We start from the raw sequence: 20,984 nt of genomic DNA, 5'->3' as shown, positions 1-20,984 counted from the left end.
CTCTAAACGTTCTCAGGCTGTTTTTTTACCAATCCTCTAAGGTTTTGTATCTCTCTGGGGACCAAGTTTTTAATTTCTTTCATCCATCCCAGTTTCTGCCTTCCCCTGGGCCTCCTACCCTAATTATATAACCAAGGTATCTCATTTTTCTTTTTCTGTACATTCCAATTGTTTTTCTTGAAGTTTTTGTTATTCTTAGTACTTTTGCATTTGTTTTTCTAGCATTCACCTACACCACCACATTTCAAATAGCCTCCAACTTCTTTCTAGTGTCTGCTTAAAGTGTCCACACTTCTGACCCTTTCATCCGTCCTTCCCATATAAAGTCTCATTAAGAATTCTGAATATAGTAAACAATGTTGGAGATAAAACACGTCATTGTCTTACTCCCTATCTAACTGTGAACCAGTTACTAAGCTGCTCATTATTTACTAACACTGCAGCCTCCTGCTGCAGTAAAGATTCTTTAAATTCTGACATCTCCATCATAATGCCTATATTTTTCCAAGATCTCTGTATGTTTATCAAAATCTTTTTCAAAATCAACAAAGCAGATATACAAATTTCTTTGGACCTCAAAATTCTCAAAACCAAATATAGTTTCTCTAGTTCCTTTTGCCTTTCTAAATAAATTTTGCTCTTAAGATAACTCACTTTTTTTATTCTAAGCGTTATTCTACTTAAAATTATGTGTAATAAAACATTGCGGGCATGACTTATTAAGTATGTTGTTCTAAACTGGGTGCACTCTAAGGCTCCTGGCTCTTTAGGTAATAATACAAATATTGTTTTTTTTTATCACTGGGAAGGTCTCCTTTACAGTATATAGAATTACATATTTAAATCAAACATTTTATCCCATTCTTGTCCATTTGTTTTATAAATTCTGCTGGAGGCTGATCAGCCCCACAAGCTTTATCATTTCCATTTTTCTCACAGCTCCTCAACTTCTGTTTCCAGAATTCGCGTTTCGATCTTTATTTCTATTTCGTGTCTTACCGCTACTCTGCCCTTATCTCTGTATAGTTCTTCTGCATACTCTGTCAGTCTCTTTTACTTCTTCTCCCTCAAAAGGAGCTTATTGTCTTTGCTCTTAATAGTTCGACCCCATTTATTTATTTTTTCCTGATTCATTTGTTTAATCTTTCTGTACACCTCCCTATAATTATGCCCTCTGTCATCATTTTAAGTCTCCTTGCATTACCTTTCCAGGTCATCTTTCTTGGCCTGTCTACATTCCCTTTGAATTTCTTTATTAATTTTTATTTAAGCCGCACTTCATTTTCTCAAATTTCTTCGTCTATCTATTTTCTTTAAAATTTAATTTGTCAACCACTCACTGTCAGCCTCGTTCCCCCTATGTCCTATTAAGTTTATGAGTGTCTCTAAAACTACTTCTGTGTAATTATTAAATTGCTGTCCTAGTCCTTGTTCATCAACGTCACCCTCTAGCAATACTGAAAACCATTTTTTTTTTCAATTTCACCTTCCATCCCTGCCCTTGTTTTGATTTTGTCCATCGTTTTTCTTTTTACTTTTAGCTTCACTAAACTCATTATTGGGACGTGGTCTAACCCACACTCTGCCCCTGGATAGGTCTTGGTTTGGGTCACTGAAGTTCTGAATCTTTCCTGAGTTAAAATGTAATCTGTTTGACTCCTGACTATGGTGTTTACATTGTCCTGGGGTGAGACCCCTTTATACAGATGCCTAGGGTGTTACTCAAACCAAGTATTGGCAATTATCATCTTGTTTTCCTTACAAACGTCAATTAATATTTCTCCTCTCTCATTTCTATTACCCAACCCATGTGGTCCTACTTCAGGTGCTACTTTCCCTTTCCCAACTTTGGCGTTAAAAACAACCATTATAATCAGACATTCGTTAAACTTTACGGTGTCTTTTGCTTTCTTTAAATCTTCATAATATTTTTCTAGGACTCCATCCTCACTATCATTTGTTGGTGCATAAACCTGTATTATTACCAAGTTCGTCGGTTGAGCATTAAACTTGACTAACAAAACTCTCACACTGCCCGGTATCCCTTTACACTACTGCTCAACTTCTGGTCTACAACAATACCAACACTTACCAGCCTCATATAATGTCCTCACAATCCACGTTACAGTTTTTATTTTGTGTTTGCTTATTTTTTAACTTTCGTTCATGTTTACTGTCCAGGGCTTTGCTTTGCTCGGTTGGGAATGAACAATGGGTGTAGAGGCCGTTCATACCTCACTCTGGTAAGGAACCAGCTCAACAACATGACCACCCGTTAATATACAGTACGTGGACGTCACCGTTCTCGATAAGGACTGCAACCAAACAGGCCTAAAACTTGCTATGAGATGATATTATCTCGTGTGAACTATTGTATTTCTCCCATTAAGATCTGTGTACCTCTATTTTCCTTTTGTACACTTGCCATAGCACTTTACTCTATTCACCTTAGTCTGTTAAGTATCCTTGACTTCTTCTGTCAATCAACTAACTCTTTGGTTTCATGTCGATTTTGTATTATTGGTGCATTGTTTTATATTTTGTCCCTTTAGGCTCTGGTCAAGTGTTTGTTCCTCCTGTCCCCTCTGATCAAATTATATGGATGTAAAATCATAAACTTCCTCTCATAAAAACTGCATGTAATAATCTTGTTCCCACCTTTCCATCACAGGTGGCGTGGGTGCAGGTGAACTATTCAGGTAATAACAACTGTTCTCACCTTTCCATCACAGGTGGCGTGGGTGCAGGTAAACTATTCAGATAATGACAACTGTTCCCACCTTTCTATCACAAGTGGCGTGGGTGCAGGTGAACTATTCAGGTAATGACAACTGTTCCCACCTTTCCATCACAGGTGGCGTGGGTGCAGGTGAACTATTCAGGTAATAACAACTGTTCTCACCTTTCCATCACAGGTGGCGTGGGTGCAGGTAAACTATTCAGATAATGACAACTGTTCTCACCTTTCCATCACAGGTGGCGTGGGTGCAGGTGAACTATTCAGATAATGACAACTGTTCCCACCTTTCTATCACAAGTGGCGTGGGTGCAGGTGAACTATTCAGGTAATGACAACTGTTCCCACCTTTCCATCACAGGTGGCGTGGGTGCAGGTGAACTAAGCAGGTAATGACAACTGTTCCCACCTTTCCATCACAGGTGGCGTGGGTGCAGGTGAACTATTCAGGTAATGACAACTGTTCCCACCTTTCCATCACAGGTGGCGTGGGTGCAGGTGAACTAATCAGGTAATGACAACTGTTCCCACCTTTCCATCACAGGTGGCGTGGGTGCAGGTGAACTATTCAGGTAATGACAACTGTTCCCACCTTTCCATCACAGGTGGCGTGGGTGCAGGTGAACTATTCAGATAATGACAACTGTTCCCACCTATCTATCACAAGTGGCGGGGTGCAGGTAACTATTCAGTAATGACAACTGTTCTCACCTTTCCATCACAGGTGGGTGCAGGTAAACTATTCAGATAATGACAACTGTTCCCACCTTTCTATCACAAGTGGCGTGGGTGCAGGTGAACTATTCAGGTAATGACAACTGTTCCCACCTTTCCATCACAGGTGGCGTGGGTGCAGGTGAACTAAGCAGGTAATGACAACTGTTCCCACCTTTCCATCACAGGTGGCGTGGGTGCAGGTGAACTATTCAGGTAATGACAACTGTTCCCACCTTTCCATCACAGGTGGCGTGGGTGCAGGTGAACTAATCAGGTAATGACAACTGTTCCCACCTTTCCATCACAGGTGGCGTGGGTGCAGGTGAACTATTCAGGTAATGACAACTGTTCCCACCTTTCCATCACAGGTGGCGTGGGTGCAGGTAGACACACAAACTATCCTTACCATCCACAAGCAAGTCATCACCAGGAACCCAAGGATCGCGCTGCTACACAACGACCACCGCACTTGGCATCTGAAAATCAAGAACGTTAGGGAGATCGACCGTGGGTGGTACATGTGTCAGGTGAACACTGATCCTATGAGGTCCCGCCAAGGATACGTTGATGTTGTAGGTGAGTGACACTACTTTGAGAGTCAATGAGTAACAACCACGTCGTAAATCCGTGAGTGACGCTACTTAAAGTAATATATTGTAAGTTACTTTATATCGTTAGTGAGTGACAAGAATTTTAACGGGTGAGTATATTGAAGCTTAATGGGTGAGTAACTTGAAGCTTAATGGGTGAGTAACTTGAAGCTTTATGGGTGAGTAACTTGAAGCTTTATGGACAAACCCAGAGGAAAATTACTATTAAGAATAACTACCAGTGGTTTCATATATAAAACTACTTTGTAAGGTCATATTCTAACACCAAAGGCAAAGTTAAGCGTCGACGGTAACACACTGATTTTAGCTGATTTGTTTCTGAATGTATTATTTATATTTTGTAAGAATATAATAAGAAACCAGTTTGTGAGTGAGGTAAAGCGTGAGAGAACCTCAGGGAAACTTACAGATGACCCTGGACTTGAAGTGAGGAAGGTAAGTCTTGCTGTGAGAGTGCGACGATGGTCTTGTGAGTGTGTGAGGCACATCTTTTTGTGAGTATGTGACTCAGGCCTTGTTGTGAGCATAATTATGATGTTAGCCGTGTATGTGAAGCAGGTCTTGTTGTGAGTATGTGATGCAGGTATTGTTGTATGCGACGCACATATGTGACGAACGCCTTCTTGTATATGGCGCAAGCCTTGCTGTTTGTGACGTAGGTCTTGAGAGTATGTGATGCAGGTCTTGTTGTGATTATGTGATGTAGGTCTAGTGAGTTAAGAACATAAGAACATAAGAATGGAGGAAACTGCAGCGGACCTAATGACCCATACTGGGCAGTCCCATTTAAACCCAACCCCTATTGCTCATATAAGCATCCAACCTATGTTTGAAGCTATCCAGCGTATTCGAGTTAATGATGATATTTGGTAACGTGTTCCATTCATCCACTAGTCTGTTACCAAACCAGTGTTTGCCTATTTCGCGCCTAAATCTAAATTTGTCTAATTTAAAACCATTGTTACGGGTTCGCTCCTGGTTGGATAGTTTTAGTACCTTTGTAATGTCCCCTTTGTTTAGCCCTGCCTTCCACTTATACACCTCTATCAGGTCGCCCCTCGCTCTACGTCTCTCGAGGGAGTGCAAATTAAGATGCTTTAACCTGTCTCTGTACTCAAGGTTCCTAATGCCCGGGATTAGCCATGTCATTCTCCTCTGAATTCTTTCCAAGGATTCTATATCCATTCTGTAATAAGGTGGCCAGAATTGAACTGCGTAATCCAAGTGATGTCTCACAAGCGCAAGATATAGTTTTAGGATGACCTCGCTAGCCTTGTAACTAACACTCCTTTGTATGAACCCAATTACTTTATTAGCCTTGTTTCGAGCAAATACACGTTGTTTACTTGGCTTAAGGTTCCTACTTATCATTACTTCTAAATCTCTCTCGCAGTCGGATTTCTCAATGGCATCATTGTTCATCTGGTAACTGGTTTCCCTGTTTACATCTCCTATACTGAGTACTTTACATTTCTCCACGTTGAATTTCATCTGCGATTTTTCAGACCATTTGAAAATTTGTTTAGATCTTCCTGTAGTTTTATGGAGTCCTCGTCAGATTTAATAACACGTTCTATTTTGGTGTCATCAGCAAATTTACTTATGTTGCCGTGTACGCATATATCTATGTCGTTTATGTCTATAATAAATAATAATGGTCCAAGTACTAAGCCTTGGGGAACTCCACTAGTGACGTTACTCCAATGGAATTTAGTGCCGTTAATGCTCACTCGCTGTTTCCTGTCCTGTAACCACGCCCTAATCCATTTAAGGATATTACCTTTGATGCCATGTGCTTCTACCTTTCGAATTAGTCTTTCGTGGGGGACTCTGTCGAAGGCTTTGCTAAAGTCGAGATATACCACATCAGAATTGTGCCCCTCGTCCACCGATTCGAAAACTGATGAAAAGAATGTTAATAGATTAGTTAGACAAGAACGCCCGATTGTGAAGCCATGCTGGGAATCTTTGATCAATCGGTGCTTCTCCAGGTGATTTCGAATAGAGTTTGAAATGATTGCTTTCAATAATTTGCCTACTATTGATGTTAGACTGATTGGGCGATAGTTAGAGGATAGTGATCTATCCCCCTTCTTGAAAATCGGTATTACATTCGCTATCCTCCAGGATTCTGGTACTACACCTGCTTTAAGGACATGTTAAACAACTTTGCTAAGGGCATACTAAGCTATTCCTTACATTCCTTTAATACTGTGGCAAATATCTCATCGGGACCAGGTGACTTATTAGGCTTTAGTTTGTCTATTTGCTTACTAACATCGTTATTAGTCACGACTATCTCACTTAATTTGTTTTCTTCACTATCTCTGAATAGAGTCGGTGCCTCGGGTATCATGTTTAACTTTTCGGTGGTGAAAACTGTTGAAAAATATTTATTCAGATTATTGCTCATTTTTCTGTCGTTATCAGTTAGCTCGCCGGTATCTGACCGTCTTGGTCCAATCTTTTCTCGTGTTTTAGTTTGATACGTTTGGTAGAATCCTTTGGGGTTTGTCTTCGCCCCCCTTGCTATCCTTACCTCATTATTCCTCTTGGCCTTCCTTATCTCGGTTTTAACCCTAGTCGCCAATACCTTAAAATAATCCCTGAAGTAAATTTCGCCACGATTTATCCTTCTGCCTATAGCCTACCTTTGGCCAATAATGTTCTTTAAATAATAATTTTATCCATTTAGAGTCATTGTTGTTTGATCTGAGTTTTTTGTATGGTATGTTCTGCCTTTGTGCATTAAGTAACTCATTATTTATATTGTCGTGGAACTCGGCAATCTCACATCTCGTTATCAGGTCTGTGTGTCAACCGTCAGGTTCGCGGGTGGAGTGAGGTCGGTGTGAGTCACCCCCAGGCGTGATACCCCTTCCCTCAACTGCCTCTTCAAACTATCAACGTTTGCCCTTTTGAAATCTGGGACTTTAATGGAATTTTCCTTACGTCCGCCCTGAAAATCTAACTGGAATCTAATTTCTTTGTGATCGCTGTTTGCAAGTTCGTTCCCTACCTCGACATTGCTAATGAGGTTTTCTCTGTTTGACAGAACTAAATCGAGTATATCATTACCCCGGGTGGGTTCGGTTATATGTTGACTTAGGAAACAGTCCTGGATCTTTTCGAGAAAATCCTCTGATACTGAGTTACCCGTAAGGTCAGTCCAATCTATTTGGCCAAGGTTAAAGTTACCTATGATACAGACTTTGTTGTGTATGGAAGCCCTGAGCATATCATCCCAGATAAGTCGCTCATTAACTCTATCAAGATTGGGAAGTCTATATATTACTCCTGTGATAAATTTTTCCCTACCGTCGATTAATTCTATCCAAATTGTTTCTGTATTCCACTCAGTTTTTATTTCTTTGTTTATTTCACACTTCAGGTTATCCCTGACATAGACTGCTACTCCTCCTCTTTTCCTGGTCTGCTTGTCGGTATGGAACAATTTGTAACCTGCAATTTGGTATTCGACAGGTAACTCACGTGACTCTAGGTTGATCCATGTTTCAGTGAATGCTATTATATCGAATTTTTCGGTACATACCAAGGGCCTAATATCATCCATTTTGTTTCTCATACTTCTACTGTTCGCGTAGTAGACATTTAGGTTAGTCGTGTTCTGAGTCCTCCCTTTACCGCGTTTAGGTCTTATCTCGCTGTCTAATTTAGCTTTGTCATCATTCCCAACACTATTTCTCTGTAAAATTTCACTTTGTTTACCCGCTCCCACTACAGTCTCCTCCACCCCCGTGCCCATATGTTCCCCTAGTAGTTTAAAGACTTCGATATCTTTTGAACTGCCCCCTCTAGAGACCCCGCCAGGGTGCACCCCATCCCGAGACAGGTGCACCCCATCCCGAGACAGGTGCACCCCATCCCGAGACAGGTGCACCCCATCCCGAGACAGGTGCACCCCATCCCGAGACAGGTGCACCCCATCCCTAGCATAAAGGTCCCTTCTACCGTAGAAGTTGTCCCAGTTGTCAATGAGTGGGACTGATATTGACTTGCAATATCTGTCACGACGGCCGTTGACACCAACCGCCCTTGACAACCATTCACTGCCAACTCTCCTTCTAGGCAGGACACCGCATATGATAGGGATCCCTCCCTTAGTCCTAATACCATCTATAGCTGCCTTGAACTTATCAAGAAGCTCCTCGCTCCTACACCGGCCAATATCATTGCCTCCTGCACTGAGGCAGATAATGGGTTTGTTCCCATTACCAGATAAGATATTGTCCATCCTGTCAATTATATCCCCCACCCCAGCTCCTGGCAAACACACCCTCATCCTATTTTTGTATTTACCACAAAAAGCCCTGTCCACGTACCTTACCTGTGAGTCGCCAACAATTAAAGTTTGTATACCTTCCTTGTCAGCCCTGTCCCTCACTGTACTAACGTCCAATTCGTCTATCAAGGGACTGAACGAGTTGGTACACTTAGCTGTTGATATCGTTGTTGATGTATCCTTGGTGTGTTTTTTCACCACCAGTTTGGTCTTCCCTCTCCTCACAACCTTCCACTCGCCTGAGTTTTCGTCAGACACGGGCTTTCCTTGTCTCGCCTCTTCCTTCATCCTTGATATCTCTTCCTTTAATTTCAGGTTCTCCAATGTGGCCCTCTCTAATTCTTCCTTGGCCCTCTCCAGCTTGGCCAACAAACTCGCACACCCCAGACCACACATAGCACTGGCCATATCTGATAATTATCCCTCGAGAGCTAACCCTGCCGTGACCTTTCCCCTAGTGAGGTCAGAACACAACTACCACAAGGTTATATTATGTGTGGTTGTAGTTATTAACAAAGCTTTGTTTTAAAAACGTAGGGTTGTCACAAATAACGTGAATATGTTACAAGTAACTTAGGGTTATCATAACTCACGTTGGGTTGTTGTCAGTAACGTAGGGTTGCGGTTGACGTGGGAGTATAAATAAGTATTGAGTGGGTGAGTGACTCGAGGATAAGGTGTATGGTTAGTGAGTGACGAGAAGTTTAGTGGTAGAATGGTAAGATGCGTGCCATGTACCGTGTATTACATAACATGGTGAGTGATTGACGGAAATTATCGGAACAAAATGGCCTGTATGATGTGTTATTATCTTTCATTTAACAAGGACCGCGAATCTCTCATTCTTTACAGTTCCACCCGATATTATTGACCGTGAATCCTCCGGTGACCTGACAATCCGTGAAGGTCAAGATGTGACCTTGACCTGCCGAGCCAAAGGTCATCCACCACCGACCATCATCTGGCGGCGAGAAGACAACTTAGACATTATTCCCGACCATGGAAACACAGGTGAGTAAACAACAGGTGTAGTTTTAGGGTATGTGTACATTATCTCAATACCTTGTAATGTGGTGTACTGGAGTGCCATGATGATGAAGGTACTTATCGAGAGGGAGTAACGATGGTCATACTTGTGAGATGACGAATACAATAAGAACATAAGAATGGAAGAAACTACAGCGGGCCTATTGGCCCATACTGGGCAGTCCCATTTTCACCCAACCCCTATCGCTCATATATCCATCCAACCTATGTTTGAAGCTATCCAGCGTATTCGAGTTAATGATCTTTGGTAACTTTTTCCCACTCGTCCACTACTCTATTTCCCCAAACCAATGTTTACCTATTTTGCGCCTAAATCTAAATTTTTCCAATTTAAAACCATTGCTACGAGTTCGCTCCTGATTGGAAACTTTGATTACCTCTGTTATATCACCTTTGTTTAGCCCTGACTTCCATTTATACACCTAGATCACATCGCCCCTCACTCTACATCTCTCGAGGGAGTGCAAATTAAGATGCTTTAACCTGTCTCTGTACTCAGGGTCCCTTGTGCCCGGGATTAGTCTTGTCATTCTCCTTTGAATTCTTTCTCGGGATTTTATATCTATTCTGTAGTGGAGTGACCAGAACTGGACCGCATAATTCAAGTGAGGTCTCACAAGTGTAAGATATAGTTTTAGGATAATGTCGCTAGTTTTGTGACTAACACTCCTTTACATGAACCTAAGTACTTTGTTAGCCTTGTTTCTAGCAAATACACTTTGTCTTGGTTTAAGATTCCTACTTATCATTACTCCTAAGTCTCTCTCGCAGTTGGATTTCTCTATAACAACGTTGTTCATCTGATATCTGGTTTCTCTGTTTACATCTCCTAGACTAAGTACTTTACATTTGTCCACATTGAATTTCAACTGCCATTTTTCAGACCATGCGAAATTATTTTTTTAGATTTTCCTCTAGTTTTGCGGAATCCTCGTCAGATTTAATTACTCGCCCTATTTTAGCGTCGTCAGTAAATTTACTTATGTTGCTGCCTACGCAGATATTTATGTCGTTTATGTATATAATAAATAGTATTGGTCCAAGTAATGACCCTTCGTGTACTCCACTAGTGACGTTACCCCAATCGGATTTAGTGCCGTTAATGCTTACTCGCTGTTTCCTGTTTTGTAACTACGCCCTAATCCAGTTGAGAATATCTCCTCCAATTCCATGAGCTTCCACTGTTCTTATAGTTGAAAATTTATCTAGATTGTGAAATATTATCGTCTCAAGCAGCTGAAGAGAAGTACTTTTTATTGGCAAAGTTATTGTTGTGAATGTTAATAGGAGGTTGTGGGGAGGAGTGGTCGTGTTCCCACTCCTGAAGGGAGAAAATAAAATGAAAACCAGGACCCCCAAAATAAACTTTCTGACGTCTCAAACTCTGATTTAATATTACACTACAGTCCATATTTCTAGTGTAGTTTTTAAAGTACTGCATCAGCTGTCAACAGGGTCAAACCGGAGGGTCATACAACAGTAATTTTCTACAATCTTTCGGGTGTGTTCACTGTGTAAATATTATTAGTACATATTTAAAGGTAAAATTCTGATCTCATATTATCATTTGTTGATGTATGTAATTTACAATAAATGAGAAAAAATTTAGTATAGTTTTGTTACAAAACCTGTTGACAATAAAAGATTATGTATATTAAATTCTAGAAACGGGTGTCAGAAAAAAGATTGGAACAGTGATTTACACCTGAATGAATTTGCTGAGTGAGGCCAAATCATCGTGATGCGGAGAGCCGGGGCAACTGTGCCGAACAATGCTGTCGAAGTGGGGAGGTGCACCAAGATGATTAGCAGGTGGATCCGCCTGTGGGAGGAAGAGGGCTCAGTGGAGACGAAACCTCGAAGTGGGAGGCCACGAGTAACGTCGGCAAGGATGGACGCCATGATCGTGGCAGCTGCAACGGCATATCCAATGCGAACATCAGTGGAGCATACAAGAAATATGTACCTCAACTGCCATCACATAACGACGAGACGCCGACTTCATGAAGCCAGGATCGACTGCAATATTCCAGCTGACAAAGGGTGGCTAACACTTATTCACAAGGAGAGTCGACTCGGCTTTGCATTGGAATACCTTCCACATAGAGAAGAATACTGGAGAACCATTATATTTACCGATGAAACGGTGTTCAGGTCAGTGGGAGCCGAAGTAAGGCAGTGCTGGCGGCCCCCCAACACATGCTACCAATGAGAAACACATTCAACATCGCGCAGTGTCAGTGTCATTCTGGGGGTGGATGTGGGCACATGGGCCAGGTGAACTGGTCAAGATCAATGGCCATTTCACTTGTGAGCAGTATATAGACATCCTGGAGCAAGTGCTAATTCCTACAGTCTGGGCTATGACAGTTCCATCCCCCCCACACTATCAATCTGGTTCATGACAACAGTCCCATTTATACCATCAACATAGTGAAGGACTACCTCCAGGATCACCTTGAAATTGAGGTCATTGACTGGCCAACACTAGGATGTGATATTAATCCTATTGAACATATTTGGGACATGATGAAATGTGATTGGGATATTGGGGAGCAGCGAGCCTGTGCAGCAATAGAGGCCAAAGTTTACGACGTGTGGGAGAGTATACGTCGACGACCAGGGGTGTGCCTGAAGCTGGTCGACTCCATCCCCTAATCGCCTTGATGAAGTCCTGAATGCAATGGGAGGCTGGACCAAAAACTAAGATGTGTGTATTGGTGTATTGTTTGGATTTTAGTATTGTTTGTAAATACAATCAATATATATTAACGCATCTACAGTGTTATCTTAAATCCATGTCTTTAATGATGTCTTGAACTGTATCGCATGAAAATTCATAACAAAGTAACTTAACAGCCACAAATTATGTATTGTGTGGTATACAATGATCTGTATGACACGTCGTGGAATGTGTCGTGTTATAACACAAGATAATTATATAGTTACAATTGCTACCATCATTGAAATGCCCATGATGTTCAGCACACAATATTAACGGTAACTGAGCACACTGCAAAATATATGAAGCTTGCTTATTGTGGTGGGGTGTTTAAACACTGGAACTTGGAAGAATTGGAACTAGTATAAGTCGAAATACTATTTTACAATACTAATAACTTTTTCACTCCACTCTTTTTAACATAAGTATATAATTATATAATATTGCATATTATCACAAATATTTATTAAGCAAAGGATGGGTGGAATATAAATAAATATTACCATAATCTCTTTGTCGGAATAACAACAAAATTGTGACGTGGTTGCTGAGTAAAACTAGCTGACCAAGGCCCTTCACCCTGATTCTTGGATATTTCGCTTTTATCCTTAATATATTCCATTCTTTAAAGTATCATTGTGACCTAAGAGGCAATAAGCACCCAGGGCACTGCACCTGTTCCATGAATTCGTAACCATAAAGAAACAACTGTAAGACAAAACTTAATTAAAAAGGCAGCTTGAAATTATGGGGTATAAATAATAGATAAACCTGCCTCTCATCCAGCCCCCACCTCCTCTCATCCAACCCCACCTCCTCTCATCCAACCCCACCTCCTAACCCCCCCACCTCTCTACCCCCCCCCCCCCCCCCCCACACCCACACACTACAGTGGGCGACATCTGTTGGCCGACCATAGCATTTCCCCCAGCTGTTTCGAAACTTCAGACTCAAGGCTATTCGAAACCTCACTGTGGCTGGGTAGTGGACACGACTTTTGTGCACGATAGAACTATACAGTCAGCCAAAGATGCACCGACTCCACCCTGGGTCTCGTCCTCACAATTTTACCTGACAATACATGGTAAAGGAAGGCTGTATGTAAAGGTGACTGTAATTGGTGGATCTGTTTTCCGCAGTATCACTGTCAGGATAAATATTAAACAAACCAAAGGTAACATTTTTATAATAATAAACTTTTCATTGTTATTTAAAGTTATGAGAAGTTTCCAAATTTTCGTATATTTGCTTAAATAATGAAGAAAATTTTATTAATGAATTGGCAACTCAACTACAACCACAGCTGCCACAAGATCAAATTTTCATCATTATTTAAACAAATATAAGAACATTTGGAAACTTCTCATGACCTTAAATAACAATGAAAAGTTTATTATATAAATGTTACCTTTGGTTTGTTTAATATTTATCCTGACAGTGATACAGCCGAAAACAGATCCACCAATCACAATTACCTTTACATACAGCCTTCCTTTACCAAGTATTGTCAGGTAAAATTGCGAGCACGAGACCCAGGGTGGGGTCGGTGGCTCGGTGCATCTTTGGCCTACTATACAGGGTACATGTACAGTCACCCAAAAAAGTCCTGTCGCGAACCATGAACCCCGCGATTCAGACTCTTGAATCCGAAGCATTTATGGACAGAATAATGTATCAGTGTCTACTGCTTCGGGTTCACGAGTCTGAATCTCGGGGTTTGTGGTTCGCGACAGGACTTTTTTGGGTGACTGTACTTTAAGAACAAAAAAGTATTACATGTGAGTGAATGTGTCTGTGTGTGTTCCTTGTGCACCATGTATCTTATAATAACATCTTAACATATATTTCTATATTTTTTTATTATATCACTTTGCATTTGCCTTTATTATAACAAAGAAAATTTTAGGTGTATGTGATATTCTATCTTCTGCTGAAACGCGACTGTAGGAAAATTTCAATGATTCGTGACTCTGAGAAGCCGTTTACAAGAAGCAAAGATTAGGTGGGCACACACTACACGATATTGAAATGCTGCCGTCACTTTGCAAACTTTTCCCAGGAAGGTTTTCTTAAGCATAATGGTAAATGTTGAGCGAATGGAGATGCTTACTTGAGACGTCAAGTACAGTATATTACCCCCAGCACGCGGCAACCTCCCAAGACCTCACTGATACACATTACCTCGCAAGATGTTTGTGTTTTTAGCCTAGGATGTTGAACCAGCGAGTTGCGAATGGATATTAAATTCTCCATTGTCGTGTCACAAAATACGAACACTGGAAATAATGGCGACATAAAGACTATCCTTATAATTCCTGCTCGTTGATACTTGATGCCGTGTTATTCTTTTGTTATTTATTGTGAGATAAAATTGAGAGTGAATATAAAGAACCAATATTTTTTTATAATCTGTTCGGCTCTTCACATACAGTATATATAGTGAAGTACGAAAAAACTATTGTGTTTTAGAAGAAGACATTTTCTAATAACAATGAATATGTATTTCCTGAACTTCAATAGTCATTTATGAGTATTGTATATTAATAAATCCAACTTATTGCGCATCGACTAACTTATTGTACTAAAGTTCCTGAGGTGATCTGGTGACCTACTGCATGTGTTGACACAGACAGGCAACACGGGGAAAAAAACTTTTACAAATGTTCTTTTTTTCCTTTACCAGAACCATTTAGTTTTGCAATTAATAGAATTATTGAGGTTGTATTGTATTGTAGCTTTAGGTTATAATTTATTGTAGTTTTAGGTTGTATTTTATTGTAGTTTTGGGTTGTAATATATTGTAGCTTTAGGTTGTAATTTATTATAGATTTAGGTAGTAATGTTATGGAAGCGAGGCAAAACACCAGGTTGTTTGTATCGGTGTTTTGATCTGTAACAATATATGAGGGTGATGTATTTTGTATTTCCAGCACGAGGTGAGAGTCATACTGAGTCAATATCTCGTGATGTGGGTGAAGGAGAGACTACTGCAGCTAGTGTGGATATAGCTGGAACCTCAAGACTTGGTGTGGATGATTCGACACGAGTGATAGAAGGAGATACGCTGGTCCTGAAAAAGGTGTCTCGTCTGCAGATGGGATCCTACTTGTGCATCGCTTCCAACGGCATTCCTCCCTCCATCAGTAAAAGAGCCCATCTCCGTGTTCAGTGTGAGTGTTGGAGGTGGTGGTAGTGAGTATCTCCTTGACACACTCTACTACCGCCACCACCACAACTCACAAACCCTACCACCACCACACTTCACACACTTTATCATTTCAACCACCACCACCAAAACTCACACACACACACACACACACACACTACTACCACCACCACCACACCTCACCACCACCACCACACCTCACACACACTTTAGCACCACCACCACCACACCTCCCACACACATACACACACACACACCCACCACCACCACCACCACACACCTCACACACACACCACCACCACCACACCACACACCACCACCACACACACACACACCACCACCACACCACACACACACACACACCACCACACCACACACACACACACACACACACCACACCACACACACACACACACCACCACCACACACACACACACACACACACATACACACCCACCGCCACCTCACAAACACTCTACCACCTCCACCACACCTCACACACCTCTATCACCACCACACCTCACGCACTCTACCACCACACCTCACACACACTCTACCACCACCATACCTCAAACACTGAACCACCACAACACCTCACGCACTCTACCACCACACCTCACGCGCTCCACCACCACCACCACCACCACCACCACACCTCACGCACTCTACCACCACCACACCTCATTCCCTCTACCACCACCACATCTCAAACACTCAATCACCATCACACCTCACGCACTCTACCACCACCATACCTCAAACACTCAATCACCACCACACCTCACGCACTCTACCACCACATCTCACGCACTCCACCACCACACCTCAAACACTACCACCACCACACCTCACGCACTCTACCACTACCACCTCACACACTCTACCACCACCTCACGCACTGCACCACCACCACAACTCATGAACTCTACCACTACCACCTCACGCACTCTACCACCACCATACCTCACACTGCACCACCACCACAACTCATGCACTCTACCACCACCACACGCACTACCACCACCATACCTCAAACACTGTACCACCACCACACCTCCACACTCTACCACCACAACACCTTACGCACTCTACCACCACACCTCACGCACTCCACACCACCACCACACCTCATTCACTTTCCCACCACACATGCAGTCATACTCTACCACCACACCTCACGCTCTACCACCACCACCTCACACCACCACCACACACCTCATACCACGCACTCTACCACCACCATACCTCAACACTCTACCACCACCTCACGCACTCTACCACCACACCCCACGTGCTCCACCACCACCACACCTCATGCACTCTACCACACATCTCAAACACTCTACCACCACCACACCTCACATACTCTACCACCACCACACCTTAAAGTTTACCACCACCACCAGACCTAACACACACACTCTACCACCACCACACATCAAACTTTACCACCACCACCACACCTAACACACACTCTACCACCACCCACCCACATCAAACTACCACACACACTCACTCACACACCACCACCACACCTCACATACTCTACCACCCCTACCACACCTCAAACTTTACCACCACCACCACACCTCACACACACTCTACCATCACTGTACTTCGAACTCTACCACCACACCTCACAAACTCTACCACCACCACACCTCACGTCACATAATCTACCACTATCACCACACTTCAAACTCTACCACCACCACCACAACTCACACACACTCTACCACCACCACCACTCACACACACTCTACCACCATGTAAGTGTCACCATGTCTTCCGCTATCTATGAGCGTGAAGAGAGAGAAAGGGGGTTACTTTCCCCTCCGTTCCATGTAAGTTTAGGAGTGCTACTCTCTCAGTAGTGACCCATCGAGGGAGAATGGAATTGGTACTTCGTCCCCCCTCGAAGTCCCACCGCTCCCACCTATATGAAACGGTTGGTTAATTCCCAATTAACCAGGTTGGTTCACATATATTATATTGGGCTTTAGTAACGAAACCCAATCGAAGTTTCTTGTTTTATTAGAAAAGTATTATGTTTATATATTTCCTGAGTGTAGATCAACCGTAAGTTCCACTATTTATGAGTGTGAGAAGAAAGGACGGCGTTTATGTAATATAAACGTGGATCAACGTCCGTTCGATGTTAGTTGGTGTGAGTGACTTTGAGTAGTGACCCATCGAGGGAGAACGGAATAGACGCGTCGCTCTCCCTCGAGGGAAGACGGAGCCATCCACTGCGGCTCTCAAATAACGTCCTCCTCTAGTCAAGGATATCAAACTACTGCTCGCTTCAGGTGGCCAGAGAGCTGGCTACTTATGCCTTTACTCAGCATAGTATGACGTAGCTTCCCGTGGGCACACTTTATCACGTGCATTGAACATGTCACATCATAGCCAGTTTAAAGTTACAGGGATGAATCTCAATATAAATCAGATGTAAATAACCCATTTATATAATACTTCTGTTGATGAGACAGGGGCCATTACAACCACACCTCACATACTCTACCACCACACCTCACACACTACCACCACCACACCTCACACACTACCACCACCACACCTCACACATCCTACCACCACCACCACAACTCGCACAGCCTTCCACCACTACAGCTCACACACTACTACCACCACACTTCACACACTCTACCACCACTACACCTCACACACTACTACCACCACACTTCACTCACCCTACCACCACTACACCTCACACACTACTACCACCACACTGCGCACACCCTACCACCGCACCTCACACACTACTACTACCACACTTCACACACTACCACCACCACCCCATTCTTTAGAATCCAACCTCATTTCCGTCTACAAAAATATGTTTTCTTGTAGGTTAAAATTTTCATGCTAATTAAGAAACCCGGAGTTAAAACATCAATAGTTACGAGTGTTTTTTTATGTAACAGTCCCTCCTATGACTGGGGTGCCACAGCAGCTGGAGGGTGCTTACGTGGGCCAGGACCTGACCATTGAGTGCCACACAGAAGCTTACCCCAAGAGTATCAACTATTGGACCAACGCTAACGGTGACATGATAGTGTCAGGTGAGTAAAGCTCTCTCTCTCTCCACACCTGACACATTGTACCACCACAACCACTAAACCTCACACATTCTACCACCACAACCACCACACCTCGCACACTCTACCACCACACTTCCACTCCTCACACACTCTACTACTATCACCACCACACCTCACACATTCTACCACCACACATCACACATTCTACCACCACACATCACACATTCTACCACCACACATCACACATTCTACCACCACACCTCACACACACTACCACCACAACCACCACACCTCACACACTCTACCACCACAACCACCACACCTCGCACACACTACCACCACAACCACCACACCTCACACACTTTACCACCACAACCACCACACTTCCACAGCTCACACACTCTACTGCTACCACCACCACTGTAACAAATGGATTGTTTATATGTGTCCCTACTTTAATGTAACATATTTTATGTACCAACTTACTCTTTCAATGTCTTTTTAATTCTTTGTTTATTTACTTATTTATTTATATACCTTTTCTTCTTTCTCTTTCGTTACACCCGTGAGAGGTGGAGAGAGTGAGGGAGGTAATTGTGTATGGTTGCGGTCGACTGGTGATATAGGCTTACAGTTGGCCCTCCCCCACACACCAGCCAGGGGAGACTCAGCCGGGAGGCTGGTAAGGGGGACTAAGACATCAATACTTCACAGAGGGGAAATATTGGATAGTTATTGTATATAGGACGCACAGTGTTGTATGCATCAACAAAAAAAGTGGCGCCACCAGCGTCAGGGTAAACGGCCAAGAAATTTGATGCGTCAGTGTCGGCGTAAACGATTTCATAAATTGACGCCGTTAGCGTCAGCGTCAACACCTAGCGTCAACGAGTTTTCAGTGACGTACAAATGCAGCCCCGAAACGCATATTCTCCTGTGTATGGGAGTAACATATGCAAAATAAAAAAAATATTCATTCATTTTCAATTATTTATTATGATTTATATTATATAATTTTAATTATTCATTTGTTCCCCCACAAGAATACTAGCGTTTCAAAATGCTTGTCGCTCATTCTGCTGCTCTTGGGCCTCAAGACGGCAGAATGAGCGACAAGCACTAGAGAGGATGGAGGTGTCGTATTTGATGAACAACTCCCTCATGGCCTCGTTGGGGTAAGGTGTCCTTGTCGAAAACTTTTTTCGAAGGTTTCTCCCCCAGGAAACACTTGAAAAGGTCACTGTATTTTTTCATTCCTGCGGGGGGTCTCGTACAGGGCCTGGAATAATTCATCCTCCACGTCATGGTCTTTGTCATCTCCCTCACTGCTGCTGCTGCTCTCAATTCTCGTGCACAGACTTCTCCACCAACCGCAGAGAAGAATTACATCACGGTTGAAAAAGAATTATTAGCCGTAGTGGAAGGTATAAAAAATAATTGTTCTTTATATGGTGAAAAGTTTTCCTTAGAAACAGATCACCTGCCTTTAACAAGCCTCTGCACATCTAGAAACTCAAATGCAAGATTAACGCGGTGGATGTTATACCTCCAACAATTCAATTTCACGATTCGATTTATCGGAGGAAAGGCAAATGTCGGAGCTGATCTTCTTTCTAGACTAATGGTAAATGATACAGATAATCAATAGATGAACCAACGTTGGAAACAGGGCCATAGAATTGTGAAAATTTCCTTTCCAAAAGAAAAATTTGTTTTAGCAGGGGCGAATGTCATGCCATGACTGTGGACCAGCTGGATAAGGACTCGTTGGCTGGGTCAAGCAGCAATACTGACTCCAATCAACGTCACAGCGCGTCATAACTGGCCAATGAGACGGAACTACGAGGTGATGTGACGGAGGTCAGTTGGCAGCCGCGAACCATCACCCCGGCAGTCGGACTCCTGGCTGGCCCGGTCAACACCTTCTGCCGTGAGCTGTGTGTGCTGTGGAAGTCCTGCGGTGAGCTGTGTGTGCTGTGGGAGTCCTGCCGTGAGCTGTGTGTGCTGTGGGAGTCCTGCCGTGAGCTGTGTGTGCTGCGGGAGTCCTGCCGTGAGCTGTGTGTGCTGCGGGAGTCCTGCCATGAGCTGTGTGTGCTGTGGGAGTCCTGCCATGAGCTGTGTGTGCTGCGGGAGTCCTGCCGTGAGCTGTGTGTGCTGTGGGAGTCCTGCCGTGAGCTGTGTGTGCTGCAGGAGTCCTGCCGTGAGCTGCCGTGAGCTGTGTGTGGGAGTCCTGCCGTGAGCTGTGTGTGCTGAATCTGCCGTGAGCTGTGTGTGCTGGGAGTCCCCGTGAGCTGTGTGTGCTGTGGGAGTCCTGCCGTGAGCTGTGTGTGCATGGGAATCCTGCCGTGAGCTGTGTGCTGTGTGTGGCTGGGAATCCTGCCGTGAGCTGGGTGTGCTGGGGAATCCTGCCGTGAGCTGTGTGTGCTGTGGGAGTCCTGTCGGCCAGCTGTGTGTGTGCTGTGGGGAGAACCTGCCTGAGCTGTGAGTGCTGTGGAGACTCTTGCCGTGATCTGTGTGCTGCTGAGGTCCTGCCAGGCTGTGTGTTGCTGCGGGAATCCTGCCGTGAGCTGTGTGTGCTGTGGGAATCTACCGTGAGCTGTGTGTGCTGCGAGATCACTG

At 43.3% G+C, this 20,984-nt stretch overlaps 1 protein-coding gene across 4 annotated transcripts in view; it reads left to right on the top strand.

Annotated features, from left to right (window-relative positions):
* Positions 1-20,984, top strand: part of LOC121870502 (lachesin-like) — a 72,422-nt gene that overhangs the window by 40,905 nt on the left and 10,533 nt on the right. For 3 of the 4 annotated variants that reach the window (XM_042372333.1, XM_042372332.1, XM_042372335.1), the window contains exons 4-7: positions 3,823-4,030; positions 9,221-9,379; positions 15,068-15,307; positions 18,249-18,386. In XM_042372333.1, coding sequence (XP_042228267.1) covers positions 3,823-4,030; positions 9,221-9,379; positions 15,068-15,307; positions 18,249-18,386 — 745 coding nt within the window. The remainder of the gene's footprint in view (positions 1-3,822; positions 4,031-9,220; positions 9,380-15,067; positions 15,308-18,248; positions 18,387-20,984) is intronic. The other variant, XM_042372334.1, reaches the window with a different exon arrangement.

The sequence above is a fragment of the Homarus americanus genome, unplaced genomic scaffold (genome assembly GCF_018991925.1).
Source record: "Homarus americanus isolate GMGI-L3 unplaced genomic scaffold, GMGI_Hamer_2.0 scaffold44240, whole genome shotgun sequence".
Classification (NCBI taxonomy): Eukaryota; Metazoa; Arthropoda; class Malacostraca; order Decapoda; family Nephropidae; genus Homarus; species Homarus americanus.
Note: the sequence above shows the minus strand (reverse complement) of the source record. Positions and strands in the feature narration are given on the sequence as shown.